The sequence below is a fragment of the Acinonyx jubatus genome, chromosome B3, assembly GCF_027475565.1.
Source record: "Acinonyx jubatus isolate Ajub_Pintada_27869175 chromosome B3, VMU_Ajub_asm_v1.0, whole genome shotgun sequence".
Taxonomy (NCBI): domain Eukaryota; kingdom Metazoa; phylum Chordata; class Mammalia; order Carnivora; family Felidae; genus Acinonyx; species Acinonyx jubatus.
Window position 1 is genome coordinate 61,393,738 of NC_069386.1, and position 26,678 is coordinate 61,420,415.

General features: G+C 54.9%; 1 protein-coding gene across 9 annotated transcripts; it reads right to left on the reverse strand.

Annotated features, from left to right (window-relative positions):
- Positions 1 to 1,659: 1,659 nt before the first annotated feature.
- BAHD1 (bromo adjacent homology domain containing 1) lies at positions 1,660 to 26,439 on the reverse strand. 9 transcript variants are annotated; one of them, XM_027066947.2, is made up of 9 exons: positions 24,997 to 25,130; positions 20,655 to 20,746; positions 11,591 to 11,674; positions 9,055 to 10,494; positions 6,856 to 7,238; positions 5,727 to 5,886; positions 5,242 to 5,318; positions 4,352 to 4,452; positions 1,660 to 3,878 (listed from the first exon to the last, which is right to left on the reverse strand). In XM_027066947.2, exons 4-9 carry the CDS (start codon positions 10,478 to 10,480, stop codon positions 3,689 to 3,691), a joined length of 2,337 nt encoding a protein of 778 aa, XP_026922748.1. In that variant the 5' UTR covers positions 10,481 to 10,494; positions 11,591 to 11,674; positions 20,655 to 20,746; positions 24,997 to 25,130; the 3' UTR covers positions 1,660 to 3,688. The 9 variants fall into 9 exon arrangements, with proteins under 9 accessions (XP_026922748.1, XP_026922750.1, XP_026922749.1 ...); XM_027066949.2 differs by lacking the exon at positions 20,655 to 20,746 and having other exon boundaries at positions 24,997 to 25,241; XM_027066948.2 differs by lacking the exon at positions 11,591 to 11,674.
- Positions 26,440 to 26,678: the final 239 nt, after the last annotated feature.

A 26,678-nucleotide genomic window follows, 5' to 3' on the forward strand; every position in this document is an offset into this window, starting at 1 on the left:
AATGACTAGGATAGCAGTGGCCAGCCTTTACCCACCAAACTGGGCACCTAGCTCAGGGCCCAGACTTCGTCCTGTTATGGACGTGTGGGGAGCCTGTGAAGCCCCAAAGGGGAGTAGTGATGTGATCAGAATCCACATTTACCAAGGCAGGTGCCTGCTCAGTGTATGGTATGCTCTCTTCCAGTTGTCAAATGGCCCCTGGAGGCAGGGACTACAGGCATTCCCACAGCACAGCTGAGGAAACAGGCTCAGGGGAGCTGAGACTCTATCAATCAGTCTGATTCTAAAACCTACACTCCTAATCGAGATTAATGAACCGCTGACATGGAATGGTTTGGAGGAAGCAGCTGACCCTAGGTCACAGTACTGAAGGGGTGAATGGAACAGGGGTAGAAGATGCCAGAGGCGTTGAGTTTAGTGGGAGAATGGAGGTACCACTGATCAGATGAATTCATAAGCATGAGGGGTTCTGGAGGATGAGACGAAGCTAAAGGGTTCATGGAAGGCTCTCAATCCCTAGCAACATAACACAGGGGGAGGAATTGAAGTGTGGTGGCTTTTCAGCTCCTCAGGGTTAGGCTCCCAACATCTCACTGCCTGAGTGCTGAGTGCATCTCCGGGATGCACCATCCACTGACTTATAACTTTGTATCAAGTTCAGCCTTCACCGAACTCCTTGCTTCCAATAGCAGTGAATGCAGATTTCTGATGTTGGGATTATTTTCTACTGGTTCGTTTATTTATTTTTGAACAATAAGCATCTTTTATACTTGAAGGAAAAAAAAAAAACCTTTGGAAAAGTTTTGATAATACGGCCACGTATGCTCATTCCTCTGAAGAGTTTTCTGTGTTAGCAGTCACAGCAAAGCAGTCTGAGTACAGGAACAGCCACTTACTCTGGGGGAGTCCTTGGGCAAGGTACTTGTCTCCACACCAGTTTCCTATCTGTTAAATGATGGGACATTGTTCACCTCCTGAGACTCTTGTGAGAGAGCACACTGATGGCAGTGTCTGTGCCACTAATACCCTCTATCAAAATGCACCTGCCCAGATGTCCTCATCAAAAATGAAGAGAGTAGGGCAGCTATGCTCTGTCCTATGGAACCCCCATGCCTCTGTTCCCATGCCTCGTAGGAACTCCCACGGTCACAGAGCTTGCCCCACACTAAGCAAGGACAACACTAAGGCTTTCGGGCTGGGGTGAACCAAGGTCCAGGCAGTCACAAACCCATGGCCTGTGATGTGATCTTCATTCCCTCAGCAAGGAGTGCCAGCTGCTAGATACTGAGGCCCTAGCGCAGTTTCTGTTGGCCAGTTCCTTAAGCATATGACCCAAGGTGATGAGGTGGAATCTTCATCATGTACCAGTTCCCAGGTCACTGGCTAGGTGAAGGCTGGCAATCCAAGGACTTCACCTTGTCCAGTTGGTAGCTCTGGCCACCATGATGTCAAGAAGTCAACCCCAAGTTCTCACTGCCTCTGTCTCCTTTCCTCGGTCTGCTTTCCTTCTACTTCCCTGCCCTTTTTGTTTATTGGCCTTAGTTAGCCCCTACACTGCAAGGGTTAAGAGGGACCCCCAACATAAAAAGTAGTGAGCCCGTCTGTATGCACACCCTCCCACCCCCACACAAAGATGACAGGACACACAGGAAACAATCCTTTTCTAAATCAATACAATTTTTCAAATTTATTTTTTTCTTAAAGAAGTACTTCTAATCTCTGTCAAAAGGGAGGTGAGGAAAGGTCCTCCCTCCCTTGTAAACACTGAAATACAGATCTGAGAAACCAGGGTCGACACACACAAAAAGTGCATTTTACAAAATATCAACTAAAATATATTTTACATGAATTATGCCTCCATTGAAATTCTACCAGCTGCATTTTCAGGTTCGAAAAAATATTTCGACATCTAAGAGATTTCAAAAGCATTTAAGTTCTGGGCAGCAGACCCTGCCTCCTGGGAGGAGGGGCCTTGATCTCCTTTCCTGCTAGGTGAGGCTGGGCTCCTCAGCAGCAAGGGCCAAGCACCCTGGGGATGAGCAGGCTCCAAGGCTGGCTCTCCAAAGGCCCCATGGCCACTCTGCCAACCTCTCTTACTGCCCCACGCCTTCCTCCTGACAGCTTATTCAGTACAAGGGCACCCTAGCCCCTTCCCTTCAGGTTTGGGATTGGGCTTTCTGTATGGAAATTCACCTCTGAAGCCTCCAGGGCCCCCCTAAGCCCAGGGACCAACTGGGAGCAGCCTATAGCACAAGGCTGGGAGCGCCCACAGGATTTGCTTCCACCTCCCTCTCTAGACCCAGCTTGACTGTCCTCACCCAGTGTCACCTCCTTACATGCCGGGTCTGTGCCTGCCCCTTCCTAGGGGAGAAGAGGGAGTGCTGCCCTCCTTGGCTCCTACCCCCAGGGGTGTGCCCTGTGTAAGTGCTCATAAGCAGGGCCCAAGCCACACTGTGCTCCCCTCCCCACCATGCTCCTCTTTGGTACAAACAGGAAAGAACCAGGCTGCTTCAGCCCCCCTCACAGACAGCCCCAGGGCCAGGGCCTAGTCCTGACTAGGACAAGAGGGGGCTCAGCCTCTAATCTACTCTGGGGAGCAGCATGAGGTGAGAACGGGGCCCCTGGGCAACAGGAACAAACTGAAAATGCAGGTCCTTAGCTCCTAGAGTGAGTGGCTGCAGCTCAGCAGGTCTGTGGACTGATACAGTGTTGATTCTCGCAGGGATGTAAATTAGTGCAATCTACAAAAGACTAGGGTAAGGGGTGGCAGGGCAAGGGGAGCCACAGCACTCCTTTGGTTTGATTTCAGGTGGGTGTGGCTTGAAGAGTCATGTATGAAGTTCTGCAAGAGGTTTCCTAGAACCTCCAAGTGTAAGGCAAGAGGAAAAGTCTTCAATAAATCAGGTAGCAATTTTCCTTGCCCCCTGCCCCCCACCCCCTCCCAGCTCCCTTCTGCCCTCCCAGACATGATAAACCTCATGTTGACCAGTTAGCTTCTGGGAAGCCAGACCTGCTGGGTGGCCCTCACCAGGAGGCAGACAGGAAGCTGACTCCCACAAGTGGGCCACACCCATGACTATGTGCACTGGGTAACTTGTCCCAGCACCAGGGGCTACTGCAGGGGCAAAGGAGGAAGCCAGGGAAAGGCCCCGAGTCTAGAAAAAGCAAGTCCATGCTCTGGAAGCCAGACTCTGGCTCTCTATGCCTCAAAGGAAGGAACTCCGAGCTGTGCTAAAATCTGGGAGAGCCTGGTCCCAGGCTGATGGGGAAGCAGCGGGTCACAGTGGGTGAGGTAAAGCTGGCTCCCACTCCCTCTTGAAGGGCCCAGGGGAGGCTAAAGAGCCTAGTGGGCCTTGTTCCTGAAAGACTCTCCCCTCCCCCAGGGCCCCATGCCCCTCAGGCTTGGCCCAGTCTCAGGGAAGACTGCTTCTTCAAGTCTCCACCCAGGCAACCATAGAGAGGTACCCTGGGCCAAGCTGAGGGCTGTGATGCTTTCCCTATACCCTGGCCTCCCCTTCCCTCCCAAGGGCCCAGTACCCATAGGGATCCCTGCCCTCCCCCCCAAGAGAACCACAGGCCAGCAACTTCAGGTCCCTGTGGCCCCTTAACCAAGTGCTGTGCTTCAAGCAGTACCCCCTGCCCCGAGCCCCACTTGCCCGTGGGCAGCCTCAGTGTGAGCCTGAGGAGGCTACTGAGGGTTCTTGAGGATGCGGCCATGGCGGAAGTCATAGACATGGCGGCAAAGAAACACCAGCTCAGGGTCCGTGTCCTCGGGCACTGTGCGGTGTGGCGGGGTGGAGTAGTCCACAGAGGGGGGCACCAGTGCTGTCTTTCGGCTGGGGAGGCCCTCGCCTCGACGCTTGGCCATGGCACAGAATCTGCAGTGACACACCACCACTTGCTGTCTTTACCACAGCCACCTTTGCAGGAAGATCAATTCCTTCCCCACCCTGCCCAGAGAGCTGGGGCATCCCCTCCCACCCCCACAAGGGCTGGTGCTGCCTCCATCCCTGTCCTGGGGGCTATGCCCTCTCTGCCAACCGCCAGTCCATCTTCTCTGTCACTGGGGAAGCACATCTGCTGGGGCCTCCCTCCCAACACCTGCCAATTCTCCTCGATGGTTCTCTGAGAGCAGTACTGTAACCATCCTCAACTCTGCCCCAACCACTCTGTCTTAGAGGAAGAACAATTTTTCTTTCTTCTACAAACATCAGATGGTGGAAGGCTGTGAAGAAGAACATTCTGGGAGGTCAGGCCCAATGAATGAGATCCCCTTGGGAATTTCAGCCCCCGAAACAGCCCTGGGGAGTCTGAGGGGAGAGGCTAGACAGAGGTGCAGGGTACCACCCACCTGCAGTACTCAGCAAAGGTCAGCACGTAGCACTTCTCCTCGATGCAGGCCACACTGTTCTGGTCCTGATGTCTCGATGCAAAGACTTCATTCTGCAAAGGCTCAAGGAGAGAGAGGAGGTTGTTGGTACCAGGATTGGAAGCACCTACCTCCAGTAGCAAGGTGGACATTAACTCTTCTCCTGGGACTTGTGACCTGAGATAACTCCAGCTAGTGCCCAGGAAGCCAGGGAGCATCTCTGGAATTCTGGCCTAATTGCTCCGCACCTAGTGCCCACCCCAAGGCACTCTTCCCTCCCTAGGTCCCTCCTACTCAGGAATAGCCAGGGGCCTGTTCCAGCACCGCCCCCCAGCCCATGTCATCAGCCTCCTGACCCCCAGCTCAAGGGAGGAGAGGGGAACTGGTGCCCATCTCCCCATGAGATGAAAAGTCCCAGCAAGGGAAACAAAGAGAAAGGGAGCTCAGACTGCGGGCGGAGTGACCACACTGATGGCACTATCTCTCCTGGCACACAGCTGGGTAAAGTGCCCAAGAGTGTCTGGAGTCTCTCGTCTCCTCCCTCTCATGCCACAGACGGTATCAAAGGGGGCCAGGTGTGCAGTTCCACCTCCCCTTTCCTGCTGCCAGGAGGACACATCTACTTGCTCCCATTCTGGCATGCCCTAGGGGGCTTCCCTTCCTGTTCCCTTTTTAAGACAAAAGTTACTGTTCCCTTTAAAACATGAATTGGATCAGTGTTGGGAAAAGAGGCTAAAACCCAGGCCCTTCCATGGCGTCCAAGGCGACGATCACTCGACTGCCCATGGCTGCCTCCCCAACCATGTTCTTGGTGCCGCAGTTTCTCCCTCTGCCACCCCTGCCCTCCCCAACACACCTGCCAGGCGGCTCACCTCGTGCATGCTGGGACTGCGGCCTCCCTGTAAGTGCTCTGGTCTGTAATACCACAAGAGGCTCATCATCAGCTCTCCTAGGGGGACAAGAGAAGCAGTCATGGCTTGAGCTGGCAACCCCAGAGTTACTTAGACAGGCAGAAAGGCTGGCCACCTGCCCTGCAGTCTCGTCCAACTTCAACGCCTGGGCCAATACTGCAGGCTCCAGCCACCCATATCCCCTGCCTCAGGCCAAGCCTGGCAGCTCAGTGGCCTGGAATGCTGTCAGGCATGGAGGAAGAAGGGGGAAAAGGCACTGACAGGTGAGGGCGGGGGGACAGGTGCCTAGCCCTCGGTGGCGGGAAAGGTTAAAGAGCTGATCCAACCCAAACCACAAGGCCATCTGCAACCCTCAGCAGCAGACAGATGCCGGCTGAGTGGAAGGCAGACTCTGTGCCAAGAACATGAGGAGACTAGTAGCAGATCAGACTCCAGGCAGGGGGTACCTGATTCAGGGTTCTCCCAGAGGGCAGAGATCTTGGCCACATAAGGTGTGGATGTCTTTCGTGGGCCTGACTTGAGGAGGACAGTGTCCCGGACCCGGATGGTCTCTCCGTGCCGCTCCACTGCCTGGTAGCTCTTTCGGATGGCTGGTTCTGGTTCATCCTAAGCAAGAAATCAATGACACAAACAGACTCGTGGGGGCCACATTCAGAGTGAGGAGGGGGAAGGGAGGGAGCCAAAGACATTCTCTTTGTGCTTTCCTCAGGGCAGTCAAACCACTGAGGATGGGAAGCTGTAAAAGCAGCTTGCACAGTGGCCTCTTCTCCCTAAGCCTGGCTCTCAGGAGCAGGATGCAGATGGGAGATCCCTATGGCTGGAGAAAGAAAGAAAAATAGGAATAGGGCTGGGAAAGTGGCCTAAAGCTTCTGACGCTGCGCTATGAACCACACCCCAAGAGCTGGCTCTCTTGCTCCAAGCCCACACCACTGGCAAAGTCCTCAAACTTCCTATCGGGGCAGCATGGGTTTGACCTGTAAGCCCTTAAGTGGGGTAGCCCTGGGCAAATTAGTCTGCTGCCATGCCTCAGTTTCCTCATCTGTGAGATGGGGATAATTACAGGAACACGGGATATGTACCTCCCAGAGTAGTAGTGAGGAATAATGCGGTATTTACTTTCTGCCACCCAGAAAGTACTCAGTAAAGTTTAGTCAAGCATTTTCATCATCTGCATCTCCAACGTTCCTGGCATCACACTCATTTTCTCTGCCTATCCCAACGATCCCTATGCATACTCATCCAAGAAGCCTCCATGAAAGTCCTCCATTTTATAATCCAGGATAGAAGGGACAGTATGATCAAGGATGAGCTGTGAAGCCACTTCAGATGGGTTCCCTGAGAGTCGGCGACAGAAATGGAGGCCAACAGCTCTGACTGTATGTCCCCGGAGCTCCTCAAGGCACATGGTACAGGATCGGAGGGGCTAGGGAAGGAGGCCGGGCCAGCATGACTGGTTCCCAGGGTATAAGCCTGGGAACCAGGCTCGAGTCCAGGATTCCTGGAACCCACCTCAGAGCGGGTCCTGTCCCCACTGGCCCCTTCCCTCCTCCCCATCGGCTAACAGCTGGCACTCACCAAGACATAGACCGCCTTCTCACAGGCAGCCCCAACGGGAACCCAGCCGTTAGTGCGGCGGCGGCGGCGGCGGCGTGGGCGTGGGCGCTGGACGCGCGGTTGCTTGGGGTGGCTGGGCCGGCAGGCAGCCTTGCTTCTCGCAGTGTGCCTACAGCTGGAGCCCGTGCGCAGACCTGACTTGGAGCCGCTAGGAGGCTTGGCACTCTGAGGGCACGCACGGGCTACCGTCTGGGGCTCCGAGGTGGGTGTCTGAAGATGAGGGACGGGCTCCGCTGCAGGTGGCACACTGGGCACAGGGCATCCCAGGAGGGGGTGGGCAGGTGAGGCAGGGTGGCCGGCTTCCGGGAGAGGAAATTCCAGCTGGCCTAGGGACCTGCAGCCTTCTGGGGAAAAGAAGAGAGGGGTTAGGACAGGTAAGGACAAGCAGTAACAATCCCTGTGGCCCCCCTGCTTTCAGAGCCTACTGTCTTAATTCGGAGTGTGTACCCAAGGGTCCCTGAGGTGCACGTGGAGTCAGGGACCTCTGAGGTAGACTGTCAGAGTGACTGGCCAAGGGTGCTTCTTGACCTTGGAGACCGGCCCACAGCTATCTCCCCCTTCTAGCCTGCAAGAAGGGCAGGTAATGGGAACAGAGTCTCTAGCTCTGACTTATTCTCCTCCGGGGCTTCCACAGTGCTAAGGAGCAGGGGAGTGGGTGTCAGCCCAGGATGTCAACCCCAGACCTGCCACTCACCGACTGTATGACCGCAGGCAAGTCATGCTACCTCTCAGTGCCTTGCAATAGAAGCAGGAATGGCAAATATCATATAGAGTGTCCCAGGCGTTTTTCTTATCAACGTATTAACTCATCTCATCCTTACATCCTTACATCAACCCTAGGAGGTAAGTACCACTGCCACCATTCTAAATTAAGGAAACCGAGACACAAGCAGTTACTGGCTTGTCCCACGGTCACGTGTCTAAGGAAGTGGGGGAGAACATTTCACTCTAGGCAATCTGGCTCCAGAATCTGTACTCAATTACATGCCATGTGGCCTCCCGTATGTAAAGTGCTTGGAACAATACCTGGCACGTGGTGCTTACTGGTGTTCCAGGGTAAGGGGGTAGGGTCTTGGGTCCCATGGTTTAGGGGTCTAGATTTGGGAGAATGGTACAAAAAAGAAGGAAAAGCCCAAGAAGCAGCCTGATCTCATTTCTTAGTGCTCCAACTCACACCAAAACCTGAAACAACCAGTCGGGCCAGAGTCAACTGGTCTATAAAGTTGTTTTATAGACCCCTACAAGATGGGGTGTGGGGTAGTAGCAACGAGAGCCCTGGTAAGGCCCAGCCTCTCATTTCATCAGCAGCAGGGTAGACTCGCTAGACAGGATGGCTCTGGTCACCTCATTTCCACCCAGGAGCCAGGGACAGAGCCTGGAGAAGCATGTGAGGACACGCCTGCCAGTCTGGGGTAAGAGTGATCACCGTGGGGGTGTCTCATTGGCTACAGCGCAAGCCTCCCTGATGTCTGGGCCTTGCTAGGAATGGGCCTTGCTCGGAAGGCAGACACCAAAGCCACGGACCCTGTCAGCACTCTGTCTGTGCCAGGGAACTCTGCTGGTCTATTCTCGGAGTGTGCCCCCTGTTAGCCCCCAGCAAGGCGATGCCAAGTCTGGGCACTACCTCTCTCTCAAGGCCTGTATGGCCAGGGCAAAGCAATCCAGCTGCGTCTGGCACCACCTATTGGGCCTGGTTACCCACCCTCCTTCCCATGAATGCTGAACTAGGCCAGCATGCGATGGAATGGGCTCCTGGAAGGTAGAATTCTAGCTCTCCTTGAGGAAGGCAAAGGGACATAGGAACAACTTGGCAAAAGCACTAATTTCAATACCTAATTTGCTATTCAAGAGTCTGAGAATGGGTATCCTAATGGGGAGGAAGGGATGGCTCTCCCTGCCACCTCCACCACCATGGTGCTACCTAACTACCTGGCCAAGAGATCTCCATACACAGGGGAGCCAGAGTAAAGAGCTAGACACAGGCCCCTTTTCTGGGAATACTCCTTGGCTTGGGGCATGAAACCAGGGGAGTCTTCCTTTTCCAAAGCCCCCTACCACCCATGTTGTAACTAGACCTCAAGGAACCCCACCCAATCCTTGGCCCACCCTCCCAGGACACTATCTGACTCCCTGGGACATCCCACACCTAAGAAGGCTTACCTGCTGCAAAAGGCATTTTGTAGGGGCAGCCGCCACAGGTGGTGCCAATATGGGTAAGAGACTGGGGCAACATTTCACAGATGCTGTAGCCATTCACTCCAGTATCCTCGCTAAAGCAGTAGCGAGAGCCCCAGGGAGGGTGTTGGAAAGGGGTGCCCGCGGGCACTGAGCTCGGTGCCAAGAGGAGCCCCTCGTTAGGTGCAGCCACTGGGGACAACTTGCCCTCAGGAAGCATGGGGCAGGGGGAGTAGCCTCCACACTGCAGCCCATCTTGGCTGCAGTACAGGTAGAAGCTGCCTAGTGCAGGGAGCTCAGGCCTACCACACAGGCCACTGTAGTGGGCAGGGTTGCCAGGCATCGGCAGGGGGGACAGCTGGGGTGCAGGGAAAGAAGGCTGGTGCAGTTCCTGCTTGGGGGCAGGTGACTCCTCGCCTGGGCGCCCAGGCTCCGGCTTCAAGGCTGCCTGCCCACCCATCAGCAGGGGCAGGTGGGGGCGCAGCCCCAAGGGGCTCTCCAGAGCCTTGCTCAGGGGCTGGTAAGGTGGCTGGCTGGCTGGCCCACGAGGGGTGGCAGATGGCCATGGCTCCTCGGGGTGCTTTTGCCAGCCGGGAGGACCTACGGCCTCCCCAGAGCCAAGCCCCTGCCGGGCCTTGGGATAGTTCTTGCCATTGACTTTAGCCCACTTTGGCCTCGGAACCCTCAGTGCTGGTGGCTCTGTGGAGCGCCCATCTGCTTCTGGGTGGGCACGAGGCGGCCTCAAGGGTAGCTCCCGCTCCTGGCTCAGCTTTAGGAAGGCAGCTGCATTCAGGCTGGCCAATCTCTTGGGAGCTGGGTCACCATCTCGACGAGCACCCTCCTCAGGTGCTGGCTCTGGGGACAGGTCCCGACTTCCCCCTCCGAGGTCCTCTAGCCGGGGCCGCTTCTTGGAAGAGGACCAGCCCCCACTGGCCCGGTCACGGTCCCGACTGCGGTGAGGGTCTCCCCCTCGACTGCGACGAGTGCCGGCCAGGCTGCTGGCATCCTCCCGCTCCAGCAGCAGGTTATTGAGGGCCTCCGCATTGAGGGAGGCCAGGCGCCTCTTGCGGGGCTGGGCAAGGGCAGTGTCCTCACTGGATGGGGCTGGGCTGGGGGGCTTGGGCAGGTCAGGGGGCAGCTCATCAGCCTCATCTGCACTCCGTGGACCAGCCACATTCTCCAGGCGGGTCAACAGCACTTTGCAGGCCTTAGGCTTCTCAGGAACTAATGGGCGCTTACGAAGTGGGTAGTTCTTGCGGCGCCCTGTGAGGTGCCCTGGGCTCTCGGGCATGCCTGCTTCCACACTCTCCGCCCCCTGCTCCATATTGCTGCCTTCCATCTGCAGGGGCTCCCGGCGGCCAGTGGGGCCCGAACTCAGCATGGGAAGGGACTTCCTCCGCGTGTGTGTCATGGAGTACTTTCGATCTGCAGGGCAGAAGGCAGGCAATGAGAGAAGCCCACCTCGCCCTGCCCTGTCTGCCTCTCCTCTGCTGCAGCCCATCCAGCGCCACCCCCCGCCCCCAACCTTCCGTCATTCTGGCCTACACTCATCCCATCTACAGCCTGGCTTTTCCCAAGACCCCTCTTCCGGGGTGGGGGGGGGGGGGGGTCCAGTGGGATCAGGCTACCAACAGCTGTGCAAGGACTGGCTGCCCCACTCTTCTCTTAACCTAGGGTCCTTCTTTGAACTAAGCCCCTATGGAAGGATGCAGACCCTGGGATGAGAAGACAGAAAGTGCTGGGGGCAAAGTTCTCAGTCTATCTATTCTTCTCCCACTAGATACTCACTGCAGGTCAAGAAGAGGCTGTGAAGATGCCAAGCCAGGATGGGGGCTTGGATGGTGGGAACCCATCTGTTCCTTTAAAAACATCACCAACCCTTCCCCCATCCTGGGGCTTCTGCGATTGGCCACAGGAGGATAAGGACATGGACAGTGGGGAGCTAAGGTGAGGAAGCTGCCTGCTGGACTGTGGAGGTAGCAAAGTCCAGCCTGTGGGGACACCCTGCCGGGCACATACAGCAGGAAAGCCTGCATTTTGCTGGAAAAGCCCCCTGAAGGGGAAGGCCTGGCCTTGAGGAGTCCAGGGGAGGTCTGGGCCAGCCCTAGAAGCCAGACCCACCATGGTTCAGATTCTAGGGAAGGGCAGCCCAAACAGTGCCTGTGCCCAGAGAAGGGATGTCCATAAGGCAAGGGCCAGAATCCCTGGGTAGGAAACTCACGGAACACAAACTAGGCCTGTGGTATAGCTTTAAACCCTCACCAGCCACTAAGAGGGCAATGAAGTATCAAAGGAAAGAACTAACTCAGGGGATAAAATGGGCTGCCTTGCTAGTCCTGCCCTATTTCTCAGGTCTCCTTCCTGGTAGGCAAGAAGCTGGGCAGAGAAGAGGACTGGGGGTGGGGTGGAGTGGAGTGGGGGTAGCGGCAGAAAGCCCAAAGCCCCAGAGAGAAGATGCCCACTTGACCAGGCATCATCCCCTAACTTTACTTGGCAAATACTCCCCTTGCCCCCAACATACCTGGGGCAGCCTGGGCCCCCTCCTGAATGAGAGGCCAGAGCTGGGCTGTATCCTGGAAGCTGGCATGGCCAAGGCAATGGAGAACTGGCGGGTGGGGGGTGGGGGTGTCAGAGTCAGTGGTCAGAGACTAGTGAGCTGTTCACTCCTTACCTACTCCCCAAAGCAAAGCAAGGTGCTGCCAAATAAGGTGTCAGACAAGGCTCTGCCCTCTCTGGCACCCTGCAACCCCCTCCTCACCCAGCAAGCCCAGGCTTTCCAGCTTAATTTCCCCACTGCTATTGTTATTCATACTCACTCTCCCCAGAAGCTGGGAGCAGTCCCTGCTGGGCCAGGATTTAACCCTGAAAGTCCCAAGCCTGACAGCTCCCAGGAATTCCTGAGCCCTTCCCAGCCAGCTCCTTTGGCCTTGGGTCAGCGGCTGGGGTCACTGGGTACCTTTTCTCCTGACACATACTGCACTAGTTGAGAAAGAGTGCTCAGAAAACGAGGCTGAGGGCACCGTGGGTGTCCCTCGCCCTCAAGAAAGGACTCGGAAAACTGGAAAAGGGAGGCACTGTGCCAGGCATTGCTCTGGCCACGTGCGGGGACCTGCCACTGCCCAGAGACCAGGCCGGGACAAGGCAGAGTCACAGGAGACAAATCCATTCCTTCCTGAAGCACAGACAGGAGAGCTCCTTAAAAAATCCCAGGCATCTGCTAGGCTGCCTAAGACTTTTTCCTGCTTCTAATCAGGGTGACCACCCATCCCTGTTTGCTCAGCAGGCTTATTAGCAATGCCTCCTTTTACTCTCAAAAGCATCCCAATTGCTTAAGATCCACAGGCCCTTTTCTCAAATGCAGGGCACCCCTGTGCTGGAGGAGGCGCAGCAACAAGAAGCACATCTGTATTTCCTACGAAAGCCTAGGCCCAGCCCTTCCCCACCCCCAAAGGGCCTGGAGACAGGATTTGTGAACAGACCGCATAGCTGAGCAAGAACCGAAGCCCCTCAACAGGCCCCAAGTTACCAGAGGAGTCCGGCCTGGGAATGGCTGAGGGCCAAGGCTGAGGTCACCTGGGCTTGTGGCCTTTAAGGACATGGACACCAAGTACAAAGCAAGTACAGCGCCAGATGGAAAAGAGAGGGTGCTCAGGGAGGTGCTTTCAAGCCTGGCAAACAAAAGAGCTCTTAGCTGAGAGGTGACTGGCCTGTCCCTTATTCCCCCCCATCCGCCCCCAGTTTGCTGGTGGACCAGCTGCAAGAGTGGACTCTGGGATACTTGCCTCCCTTCTCAACACGCAAAAGGTCCCAGCAGGTGAAGGTCCCTCCACTGTAGGGAGACTGGCCCCAGAACTTGGGGTTGCATTCCCTGTAGTATCGTACCCACTGTCCCCTGATCCCAGGAAGCCTCTAAATCACAGGATGCAAGTCACATTTCCAAATCAAACATAAGAGCCTACTGCTAGCTTCCCTTGAATCCACCAAATCCCTCATCACCAGCAAAAGAACTCCTAGCTTTCGTGTGGTGCCTAAGGCAGCAATGTCACTCACTGTTCTGAGGAGAGGCTGGGGTCTCTGCTGCCTCCCTCGCTGCCCTCCAGTCTGAGGAGAGTGAGAGAATGAGTCATGCTTTGAAGCCCGACTTGTGGACTTGTGAGAACTTCGGTTGCAGCTCTTCCCTGGGGTGGGGCTGGGTGGAGGGGGCTCCCAGCCTGCCAGGCCCCTCTAACCTGCAGGGGTGGCCCAGCTCAAAGGGGGAAGAAAATCCTGGGAAAGCAGGAGGTGTGGCTCCCATTCCAGCTCTGCCAATGCTCCTGCTGTCCTGTCCTTACACACTAGCTCAACCAGAAACTTCCTACCACTGCAAAGAGACAAGGGTGCCTGGGTTGTCACAGCACCACCCTTCTCTTTGGGAAGCCTTGTCCTCCCAGGCATACATGGTCTGGGCTCCCTTGAGAGAAGGTTCTTAGGAGGGACTCCCCAAGACACATTACTGCTCACCTAGACTGTGTCAAGCTAGCTCACACTGAAGAAGACCAGTCTGATCGTCCCTAGCCTGATCGGCCAACAGCCAGCTGCCATGAAGGACAGTGGCTGGCCGGTGTCCTCCATACCAAAGATCCAGCAAACCACAGGTTGAATCTAAAATCACAAGTGTATTCTAAAGACAGCAAACAGGCCACCACAGCCCCAGGCACTTTGGGTCACAAAACTAAGCTGAAGTGTCCATATCCTGTACCCCATGTCTGCTCAGGACTAGAAGTCAACTCTACAAAAGTAAAAAGGGAAGGAAGACTTGAGTCTTGCCCGCAAACTGCAGCAGCATCATGCACCACCCTCTGCTCTCACAGGCAGAGCACACCCAAAGTGCCGTGTGCAAGGGAGGGTCAGAGGCCTGGAGGAATGTGGGCTGTGGGCACTGCTGAAGGGAAAACCAGTGTGTCAAGTCCAGATCACTCCTGCAAACGGAGGCTGCCCTTGGGCTCTCAGCTTTGGCCGCAGCTCTCCCGCCACCCTTACTTACCCAGCTTCTAGAGTATACACCCACCCCCGTTCTTAGAGGTTCAGGACCCAGGACTCTGCCCCACTACCCTTCCTGAAATCTCTGCATTTTAAATTCTACTTTTCAGGCTTTTTGCTTTATTTTTAATAGGAGGAAAGTATGTAGGGGGGGTCTTAGGCAAAGGCAGACTAGCTGGTCACCTGGGTGAGGGTTCCTGACCCAAGCCACCTCCCAATTCCGATTACGCCTAAAGCTACACGGTTGGCACTGAATTAAGCGCTTCCTTCCTTTGCGCTCTCTCGGAATAATTTCCACACTCCCCCAAAGGAATAACAGTTTTTCATGAGCACTGACTTTCCTGAATCTTCTATCAGAGAAGAAAAGCAGCAAGAGCACAAAGGCACGCTCCTGTTGATTGAAATTTAGTTGGTGTTACTTCATGGAAAAACAGGTGAAGCTGCTGAAATTCTTATGATGAAGCCAGGTTAAGTTGAGTCTGGGGTCCCTCCAATCCCCCATGGCTGGTAAACTGGAAAGAACCAAACCTTCAAGCGAGGTGGACCTGGATTCGAATGTCAGCTCTGCCCCTGGTTAGCAACTTATTTAACTTCTCTGAACCTGATTTGTTCATCTAAAATGGATAAATCAAAACGAATTTTAAGAATGGTGGTGAGGATGACACTAGTCTCTGTGCAGAAGCCTAGTAGGGTAGGAAGCAGGCAGACCAACTTCTCCCCCACCCTCCAGACCCACAGAGGAAGCCAGTGGCTCTTGGCTTGGGGGGCAGGTTCCCCACATCAGGAGCCCAGAGCTGTTGGGGCTGAGAGAGATCTGAAAACCTAGCCTACACCTGAACTCTGCTCTGCTTCTATTCTGCCAAAGACACCCAAGTGTCAACCCCAGGTAAAGATGGAGAGGCTATGGCGGGACTTGTGTGTGTGGGGTTCCATCTACCACACAGGGAGAGGACAGGGGCAGAAACTGTATCCCAACAAACCCTAAACAACAGCTTCGTGCCTCTGGGAAACACTCAACTGGATGGTGAAAAGCCCAGGGGATGGGGTCTGGGGGGCGTGCGTTTGCCAGCTTCCGCCATCTGACTGCTGCTTCAGCACGGACACCCACAGACAGCAGAAGTGCCCGAGTCCCCGGGATGCTGCCCTGGAAGAGGAACCAGTGGCCTCGGCCACCACCGGCTCCAACTCTCCAGTGCCTGTTTAGCTTCACCTGCTGTGGGCACCCAATTCACTCTGCAGTCAAGCTGATATCCTACAACCCTGGGCAGGAAGCACCCACCCCACCAGAGGGAATTGGCCTGACCCATCTGGCCATAGCTTGTTTTATAGACTGCCTTCAGGTCTAGTGGTCTAGTGGCCAGACGACCTGCTCCTCATACTTCACTGTGGAGGCTCCCAGGAACTCAGAAAGGTGGGAGCAGCTGTACGGTGAAGGTTCACACCCATCACGCATTGGGTCTGGTATCTCAGCCAACCCAGCCTGGCATCCGGGTCCCATCTTTGGCTACTTCTGTCTACCCGGACCATCCCAGCAAGAGGGCCCAGGCATACAGGCCCAGAGCAGCACCCAAGTGTCCAGAACCCCCACTTACTTCTGGCTCCAGACGCAAAGCTGGACACCAGCCTCTTGTAACTGTAAAGGAACACAAATCTCAGTGGGGAGTTTTGACTCAAACTATAAAGTGGACTCTTCGATTTTATATGAGAATTACAATTACATTCATGAATATAGTTAACAGTACAGATGGTGGAATCTCCTCCGTAGAAAATGCCAGGGCCCTCATTGTGGGACAAGGCCCTTCTTTTAGTGGGGGCTGAGAGTGAGAGAGACAGCGTATCCCTAGGGTTCAGAAATCAACATACACACATGGACAACTGCACTACGACAGTGGGCAGAGAGCACTGTATTTTAGTCACACCATGGTGCTCTGCTTTAAGAAACTCTAACCTGACAAATTAGAAGGCAATCACATGCAATACAAAACTGGTCTTTAGAGGGTTTCCTTAAAGGCACATGCACCTACTTCGGGTGATCTGCTCTCTCTAGCTTCTTCCTAGTGCACAGCTTCTCTGTGCACAAAGTAGACCTGTAGCTGCAGGGGCCATTCCCGCTAAGCCAGAGCACCTGCTACTCATTCCCAGGCACATGGCATCTCTTGTCACCTTTGCTCATTCAGCCAACATCTGCTGACCTCCCATCATGGCTCAACACAGCAAATGTGACACCTGCAGGGGCTAGAAGCCACTTCATACTGCTGCTAATCCTAAGTGGGCTTGGTCCACAGCTGAACTCTGAGCCTTGGTTTCCTTGTCTACACAGCAAAGTTGTTATGAGGATCAAGTTGAATGAGCACGTGTGTCAAGTGCCTAGCAGAATACCTGGTATAAGTCAGGTGCGCAACACAAGCTCGTTCTTTTTCCCTGTCAAGTATTAGGCTAAATGCTGAAGAAAAATGCAAAAAAGACTACGAAACTGGAGCGTGGGCTGGTAGGAAGAAAGAGGACAAGCGAGTGTGACAAGGACTGTAACACGGTGCTTAGAGTTTGATGTGGAGAGCTATGGCTCCACGGTAGCCTCACTAAGTGAAATATGCACCAGGTCTTCGTTTACAGACACTGACCGAGGGCCTGTTTCATGCGCGGTGTACTGAGGGAAAAACAACCTGAGAAATGTGCTTCATCAATGCTTGGATGTAGGAAGGAGCGACGGACAAAAACTGAAGTCTTGAGGCAGGAGACAGATGAAACTATTCCCAGACTCACCCTTATTAGCTCCATGTAGGATTACTCCAGCCTGGGGGACAAGAGAGTTCCAGGCTAAGGCTCCCTCAGACTCTCCCAACCAGACCCCACAGTGCCCAGGCTGGGCCAGCAGCAGATCTATTCCTGCAGCAGGACCCATTCACTCTGGGCAGTTAAAATTGTGGGAGAAATAAAACAGAAAGATACAGGGCGCCCCAAACCTCAGCAACAGGTCCTCAGCAGAACTGAGAGGAAATGTCATGCTACTGACACACAATTCTTCAAAAAACACGACAATATCTCACGAGTCTGCTCTGGGCACCTGCCCAGAAGGGCAAAGGATATGTGTCGGTTCAACCACCAGGACACTCCAGGAACCAACAACTTAGATTTCTAAAGCGGCTTGCCAAGACTGGAGGTGCTATCTCTTGTCCTGAACAGAAGAAGCTGGCTGGCCAGGCCAAACTGGGAGCTCTGCCCTCAGCCTCCCCAGCAGAGTGCTAACCTTCTGAATGAGCCAGCCATGAGGAATGAGACCCAAGACCAGGCCTTCCCAACACTCCACCAGCACAAGCAGAACCACAAGTCCAGCCCTACCAGAGTTACCGGCACCCCACACAAATACCTCAGACATGGCTAATTAACTAAGTGATTAGGGCCACCCTCATTAGGATGCAAGCTCTATGGGGACAGGTGGGCTCTGCCTGCCTTACCACTAAATCTCACCCACAGGGCTTAATAAAAGCTTGTTGAGTGAACAAAGATCTGGCCACCTACCTGCTCCACCACATTTAAAACATTTCTACCCTAGACTGATGGCATCACTTGGAGCCCAGGACAGGAAACTCTGACCCCCTAATTCTCTCCCATCCCCAGGACTGTGCCTCTTCAGCATAATCAGCAGTTCAACAGGGCTACTTTAGGAAATCTCTCGTATTTACACAGCACAATGCTCTTTCACTACTATCCTTTTCCTTCTCTCTTCCAAATAGCCCAGCTATACCTCAGGAATATATTCCGCTCACTCCACTTCTTACCATAAACCGTTAAGCAAGCAAGGGTGGCACACTCTAGTATAGAGGCACACTTGTATTAAGACAAAGAATGCCACAGATATTAAGGTGAACTCAGCAGCGAAGAACCAGAGTTAACATTATCAGTCCCCAAATCACCGAAGTGTGCAGTGTAGGGAATTCTCAATTCAGCACAGAGGCTTCTAGTCTAACAGGATGGCTGATGTTTGTCAAGCACTCACTACCCACCCTCCACTCTCCGCAGGTACCATTCACTCTCATTTATCCTCACAACCGCCTCATGAGGTGGTTGCTATCATCTCGTCCTAACAAGGAGAGAACAGGTAGAGTGGGTAAAAGAACTCGCCCACACTCCTATGCTGTCAGTGCTAGAGGCAGGGCATCTAGGGTCAGTCCCCCAAAGCCCACAGCCCCACTGCAATACAGTACAACTGTGGGCTCACAGACCAACATTCAAGATCAACTTGTACATTCAATTTTGTTTTTCTGTGTTGTTTTAAATTATTAGTAATAGCGTCTTATTTATTTTTCCTAATTTTTCACCACAAAGGAACTAAAGATGTACTCCAATTAAATGGCATTGGTGGGCTGGCCAGAGAACATAAACATAATTTTACAAATTGTTTCTACAGCAAAGTCTGCTCAAAATCCCCAGTCAACTCTTATATGCCCTTTGGAAAGAAATCCATTTTATATCCCAGAAAGGGGTGAGGGCTTCAAAGATACGTTGTCTTGATTTTACAATAAATCCAGAAATGAAGGCTACAGACTTCCCCCACGGATCTCACCACATCGCTTGAACCAGATGGAATCTTCCTCCAGTCTGAACTGCAATCAAGACTGCAATTTGGTCATCACACTCCAAACAGCAATCTTAATATTCAAAGATGTGTCAGCTACCCCTTGGCTACCTCCCTGTGGGCTGAGTAAATCTAAGTCCTTTCAATGTTCTCTGGAGATCATCTCTTACAGTCGTTTCACCCACTTTATAATTCTTTTCTACATTGTCTGATCTGTGTGAACCCCTCCAGGCACATGGCAGGGGACGCCCCTCACTTCTTGATGAGGGCCTGCCGACTTTGACTATAGTAGGAATGTGACTCCATCTTCCCTCCTGGCATACCTGTCAGGGTATCCTGGCATCAAAATGGACCCTAATCTCTTTCCCATGATTTCTTCCAAGATCTTCTAAACCCTAACGATTCACCTCTATTCAACCACCTGGCCAAATGAGAATGTGATTAACAATCTCCTCTCCACTCCCATTTTAGACAGGTAGGCTACAGCCGGAGACGGGCCTAAGTGTGGGCCACCCCTCTCCTCTGCAGGAAACTGAAGGAGCTCCATGGGGGTTCCAGATTGAAGTGAAGTAGGAGCAGCCATCACCACTCCAGGTGAGATCTTGGGGTCACAAAAGGCGGAAAGCATACCAGCTCCCTCCTCCTTAACCAAGGATGGAGGGGAGGTGGACAAAGCTCCCACCCCAACCCCCACCCCCTGTTCCACCACAAGCCACTGGAAAAGGAAACTAATGAGAAAAAAGACATAGACACCAAGTTCCTGCCTGGCATCGATCCTGTTAACTAAGAGTCACTTATTTTTCGTTCGGGTAACTCGGTCACGGTGCCTTGGAAAAAAAATTCCCATTTCAAATCTCAGAAAGGCTCAGAGACAAACCCATTCTTTTACTCCTGGTGGATCAGGCCTGCGGGATCTCAAGGACAACATTTTTGTTTTTGTTTTTTGTAGGATGCTGAGTCAGGTGAATAACCAACCAACCTCTGCAGGTGTTTCCCGCTGGGAAAAATGGAATCTGGCTGAAAATCCTTCCCAGGACACAATACAAAGTCTCGAGCAGGACTCTGCCCTGAGGCCTGCTCACCAAACCCACAGTCCTCTGGTTGTGAGCTTCTACACCACCCCACCTAGGGCACCGATCCCCCCACTGGAACCCCAGGGCCTGCTGCTGCTACTCAGCTCTGCAAAGCCAAGGGGGAGAGGGAGCTCAGTGGAGCTGAGGGGGCTTGTCCGGCCATCTGGACAGGCCCCTGCAGCCTCAACTGCTGCTGTTCCTCCTCCTCCTCCTCCCTGTTAGCCGGGTTACTGCTCATTAGTGGTAGTACCAGGAGGTGGGCAAGGGACACGTAAAGGAGCTGAAATTCAAACCAGCCCATTTCATTCCAGTTAGGTGCCTCCCATAAAACCAGGCAGGATTTCATCATCCAAGTTCTCCCCGTCCCCTGTCTTGAGGAGGTCGAAAGAGCCCAAACTTTGAGGAGCTGCAGAATCTCAGGACCCCAGGCGTCAGGAGCCTAGGTTTCTAATCTTCCGAGAGCTGTTGACTATTCTCTGTATTTTCTGTCTTGTCACAGTTAACAGACCCTCTAGCCGTGAGCTGACCCACAGAGTCAAGGCCCTGGACCTACAGAGCAGGAGTGCATGCTGGGGCTGCCCTTAGTATCGAAGCACTCTCCTTGTCCCTCCAAAGTCCCCGGCATAATGGCAAGTTCACAAAGGAAGTGAGTCTTGCCAGACTGTGCTAGCGAATTCCCATAAATACTTGGGCCAGGGTAGTACTGCTTATGTAAAATGCTTCCCCATTGAGAGATGCTGCTTTATTTACATTCTTCACAACCCATTCATAAAAAGGAGGCCCTTTAATGTTGGGGCTGTTCGTATAATGCTCCATAAACCCGGCAGCTTCGGCTGGCAGCCTTAGTTCAACACAGGCTACTTCTCAACTCCAGAGACTTTTTTCCCTTAAGATTTTTTTTTTCTTTAATGACTCACCTTGCGACAGGGCGCTGAGGCCAGATGTTGCCGGAATAAGGCCAAGAGGAATAAGGACAGATAAAATGAAAACACACAAGTCCTCCTGAATGCTAGGACAGAGAGGTGGGGAGAGATGAAAATCAATAAATTGAAAATCCCCATACAACTTCAATGTGAAGTATGTATTTTGGGAAGTTGAATTCCTTCCAGGTTTACTGAAACTGCCTTTAAGGATGTCAAAAGGGTCCCCGACTTATACCTCTACATACCAGACGTGGTGTGGAGGAATTTTTTTTTTTAACCCCGAAACAAAAGAAAGATGAAGGCTCATTCTGGCTTTTAACTTGCATTACGGATGAATAAAAAACAGTAATTTTCTCTGCTTCTTCACAGACATGTTCCAGGGGCTGCTGGATCCAAGAGGGGCACAACTGGCTCAAGGTAATGAAACTCAGACAAACCCCAGAAAGAGAAGAAGGACTGTGCTCTAGGATGCACAGCAAAACAGCCTGAGCAGCTGAGGAGAGAGCCCAGGAAATGCATTCTGAGGTAGCTTGTCTTCCGCTATAGTAGAAGCAAGGAAGAGAGAAGTAGTAGGGATTTTTTTTAATTGACGGGGAGCGGTCTGCATTGCCATGGCAACTGTGAGGGGTGGCCTTCCCTCTTGGAAGGGAAATGCTGGTCCATTAATCATCAAACTGGGGCACAAAAGGGAGGTTTGGGGGAAAGGGGATGGATGCACAATTTATTTTTTCACTGTCTAGACTCAAACCAGTCACCAGCCCTCTTTCACATTTCCCCCATGGTCCAAGGTTTGATGGTAAACAAAATCGGAAGTTCCAAGAGAGGTGGGATCCTAGCTTTCCCTTCTGATGGGTCCAGTGTGGGGCTGATCACGCCTCCATGTCAGTGATAATCACCTCTTCCAATGCCAGTCCCCAAAGTCCCATCCACGGGCCAGACCAGGAATCTTTTTCTTTTCTGTTCTCAAAACTGTGTTTTCTCCCTCATTTACACCCAGGATTGAGAAGAGATAAAACATATGGATTCATTTAGCATGGACAACAAGGAAAATTGCATAAGAGCAGCAAAGCCGGGTGGAGAGAATGGCCTGGTGGGGTAAGAGGAAAACAGGATTCCAGCCCTTTTCCAATTCATGTCTATATGGTGTCATGTGAGTAATCAACAGGACAGACTCTCCACCAGCTGGAATATCAGAAACAACAGCTAAGTTTCGTTTGTTCCCCACGCTAAAGTAACCCCAACCCCAGTGTGCCCTATGTGTGTGCTTTTGACAGAAAATATTGGAAACCACCAGGGACTCCATACTGAGCATTTCTTAGGAAGAAGGGAAGGTTTCCCCTGTTCCCAATCAACTAAGCAGCCAATTGCATTTATTTATTTATTCAACAAAAACAACACACACTGCACTATACTAGAAATCCTGAAATATTCTCTCTCTCTCTCTCTCTCTCTCTCTCACACACACACACACACACACACACACACAGATTTAACACTCATACTGTCCCTTGTCTTAATAAACTTCCAACTTACAAAACCACTCAAGAAGACACCATGTTATAAAATTCAGGGTCACAATCCCAGAGGCAAGCAATGTTGGCCTGGAGTGGCCTGACAGCAAAACAAAGATGAGTAGGGTTCAGGTGGGAAGAGAGGAAGGCAGAAGGCTCCTCACTAGGGACTACTGGAGAGAGCAGCAGACGGAAAGATGCAGGGAGATAGCTGTGTCCAGCATGGCCAGGGGAGAACCGTAGAGGACATGTCTAGGGTCAGACTGCAGGAAAAGGAGAGCCACTCAAAGTGTGTGAACAGGGGAGTGACATGGGGGAAGGAGTGCTTTAGGAAGAAGGCTCTAGCAGCTGTGTACAGACTGGATCAGAAGGGCCAGAGGAAGCAGGAGGGAAAAGGGGGCCATGACAACATAGGCCTGACATGGGGACAGCAGAACAACAGGAAGAAAAGGGAGATACAAAAAACAAAGAAAGTCTTAACTGGAGTAAACTCTCCAGAGTAAACCCTCCTAAACACCTGAGCTGTCTGACTTGAGTCTGCTGCCAGGCAAGAAGAGCCTGTCAAAGAGGGAAACACTGTTTTGGTAATTTCCCTTTACGTCCCAGTGGCCAGACCAGCTCACCCCCTTCTGACTGCTACCAAAAGAAATCACATACCATGTGGCCCTAGGGGAGGCAAGAAGGCCTTGAAATTCTTCACCGTTCTCTGAATCTTAGACGTACAATTACATCCTCTCAGAATAAACTTTAGTCTCTTGCATGAGGTAATACCTCCCTTTCCCACAAGCCTCAACTCCACTCAGGCTGGGGTTTAGACCCTTCTGAGGAGGGGGCCAGAGGGCGACCATGAATTAACTCCATGCCCATACTAAGCAAGGCTGACATGCAGCCTTCCCAGGATTATAGCCAACCACAGCTAGGAGCAGCTCCTAATCAACAGCCACCTGAGGTGGGACTTGAACCCAGAAACTCAGCAAAAGCAGACATTCAAAACAGTCTCAGCCTCCCTGTCTTTGTGATCACAACTCTTCAAAGAGGTACAGGGTCCCATGGGGAGCCCAGGAGTTCTGAGTGGGTTTTCAGAAATGGAAAACAGCATCAAGCTTAGAGCAGATCACTGGTGGGGACAGATGCACTCAGTAGCTTAAGCCACTGGTTCCCAAGTGTCCTCTAGCTAGCCAAGGACAGTGGTGTCCCTCCAGGACATGTGCTCCCTCTAGGGTCCTTTTCTCCGTTTTTCAAAAGACATGGGAGTGGAGATGGTGCTGGGAAAGTCTCTCAGGTGGCATAAAGGAAAAAGACTGGAAACCTTTTCATTTAATCATTAAATTCCTGCCTGGATTTATAAACTCCAGCTACTCATTTCCCTTTGTGGGTACCTTCCTAGCTAAAGAAAAGTGCTAAAAACAATTGGGGATGGGTTGCTGGAGAACACTGGGGGGGGGGGGGGGGGGGCATCTCCTAGTCTCCAATCCAATTGGTCTTCTGCCCTAAGACTGTCGACAATAGACGACTAGAAGATATCTCAGGTGGGACTAAACCTCTGTCCATGGAGCAGACACTGCTTGCTGAAACCCCTCGTTCCTGGCAGGGTCTAGAGTGGCTCACCAGACTGTCGCCTTGGAGTCTACCAACCCGGTCGCCACCAGCCAAGGCCCACCTTGTGCACCCCACCTCTGCCCCTCTGCTCCGGCCGGGTCGACCCCACTCTTCCCAGAACCAGGAGGCGATCGGCGGCTGGAGTGGTGAGCCACTGCCGCAGCTTCTCCCGGCGGGCACCCCGGCCCCCGCAATCCCTGGGGCAGAGTCCGGCCCGGTCGCCCGCCTCTGGGGGTGGGTGGCTCGGACCTGTTCCCCTCCCCGACGCCACCACCTGCGCCCGCTCAGGCGCCGCCTTTGTCCGGCGCTTCACCGCGGAGCGGGCCCCTCAGGCCCGACCTGACCTGGCCCCCGGCTCCAGAGAAGAGGCGGCGAGGCGGGCAGGGCCAGACCAGGCCCGGCCGCGAGCACTGGGTCCCGCTGTCACTTGGAGGCGGTCTGACAACTTCGATCCCCCCGCCCCACCTCGGACTCGGCCGCCGCTCCGCACGGTCTCCGCCGGGCCTCCCGCGGCCCACACTCGCTCCTCGAACCGGTTCCCTTCCGTCTTCGGCGCCTCCCTTCCTCTCGGCACGATAGGGTCGGGTCTACACTACCCCCCGCCCCGGTGTGGCCCCCATCCCCAGCCCCCCATCCAGCAACAACCGGTCACCTCCCAGCGCGGGAGGGCGCCCCCCACCCTGAGCGGGCGATCCCGCGGCGCCGCCCCCGGCCGCGGCCCCTTGCCTCGGGGACCGCGATGGGGGAGGGGGCGCGGCGGGAGGGGGTGCCGGGGGCCTTGCCGCCCGCGCACTCGGAGGCGAGCCCGCTCCACCGCGGCGAGGAAACGACCGGCGTCCTCCCGCCCTCCGCGGCCCGGGACGCCCGCGCCGCCGCCGCCCGGCCGAGCTGCCACCCTGCGGCCGCCACCCACCCCGCCCCCAGCCTGAGTGGCGGGCGGCCCCCGGGGGCTGTCACCTCGAGGCGCGCTGCGCTCCCCGATGGCGGGACCGTGGCGCCGGACCCGGGGGAGGGAGGCGGCGCGAGCAAGCGGGCGGCCGCACCTGCTTCGCGTCGTCCGTCCGTCCGTCCCTTCCCGGGCTGGCGGGGGCGGCGGCGCGGCGCGCTCGGTGGGGCGCGCTGACGGGCGGCCGGTCCTCTCCCCTTCACTCGTTGCCTCCCTAGCTCGCTCCCTCTCGCCCGCTCGTCCCTTTTCCCTCCCTCCTCGACCCCGGCCCCTAGCTCACCCGGACAGCGGCGCGGACGGCGCGGCTCTGGGCGCCCGCAGGCCCCAGCCGGGCTGGAATCCGGCGGCTGGAACCCCCCGGGGGCGCTCAATTCCCGGGCTCCACGCTGCTGCGTCAGCGCCTCCTCCTGGGGGCCGGGGCCGGGCGGGCGGAGCGGGGGCCGCGGCCGGGCGGGGCCGTCGGGGGGGCGGGAGCGCCTGGCCGGGGCGGGCGGACGGCGGGGGCCGGACGGGCGGGGCAGGCAGCCGGACGGGCGAGCGGCGGGGGCCGGGCTCCGGGATCCGCTACGCCGCTCGCGGTTCCCCCACAAACTCCCCGAGAGCGGAGCCTCCGCCGCCCTCCTTCCTGCTTCCTCGTCCCCAGCCAATCAGCGGCGCGCCCCTCGGCCAGCTCCGCCAATCAGCCGCCCCGCCCTGCGCTGGCCCCGCCAGCCAATCCGGCCCTCGGCTCCCCCTCCCGGTCTCCGACCAATCAGAACCGTGGGTCGGTCGTCCCAACGCAGGGGGCAGCACGAGGCGGCCGGGGGAGGCGGTGCGGGGAGTGGTGGGGCCTGGGGGGAGGGGTACGGTGCCAAGGGTGGTGGCGGGGGGTGGTTTTCTTTGCCGGCTTCTTGGATTTTTTCTTCGGCTGCAGAGCCTGAACCGGTATCCCATGGTGACCCGACCCAGGAGCCCCAGTCCCCCAGCTGCTACCCCATCCCCCGAGAAATCTTATCTCGCCCCCGCCCTGGCCGTCACCCCTCTACATCCCCTTTCCCCCTTCTCCTCCCTAGCACACACTGTAGAAAACTGCGGACCGAGAAGCACCCCACCCTCGCCAGCGGCTGCTGCCCCCCGGGCAAAGCCTCGGGAAGACCAGCCGAAAAATCAAGCGAGGACAACCCCCCTTTCCTGCAGAAAGGGCCCCAGACTCCAGCGAAAGGGCCCCGACTGCTGAGAAGCCCCTCCCGCCCTTGCCTCATCTTTCCGACTTCCCTGCCTGCCACGTCTCCTTTCCTTTCAAGCAAGGTCGGTCCTAGCTCGGTAACCCCTCACCCGCATCTCTTTTTCCTCTTTCTCCCCTTCACCTACCGCCCCCCACTCCAGCTCCTAATTCACCTTTCTCAGAAGCCGAGTGTGGAACCCTCATCCATTCCCAGCTGACAGCAGAGCCTGGTCTGTGAGTCCTTGACACCCACACACCCTCTTCCACCACCGCGGGCAACATCTGAGCTCTCCGGGGGAGGAGGGAGGGGGGCGGGCAGCCTGACAGCCCTGACTGGACTCCCTCCCTGGCGTCCCCAAGCCAGGATGGGACCAAGCGTGGACACTTACCTGCCTTCCCCCTAGTCACTGAATGCTGTGGCTCCGTCTCACACCCACAGACGTGCCTTTCCAAGCCCGAGCACGCTCGCGGGGTCAGCGGGGTGGGTGGGCACAGCAGGCTGAGGTCACACGGAGGTGTGGGAGGTCCCTGGGAGGTGCGGGAAGGGGCCGTGTCTTGGACAGCTTGTGTCGCCTGAGTCGGCATAGGGCTTCGCTTCAATAAGCACTGGCTGTGCACATAGTAGGTTCTTGAGAAATGCTGAGTCCACCCCAGAACAAAGCCTCATTCCCAATTCAGGCGGGGGAGGGGAGCTTTGGGAGGTAAAAGGAGCAGCAGCAAAAAGGGTAGTGTCAAGTCACCAGAGCGCTGGGAGCAGC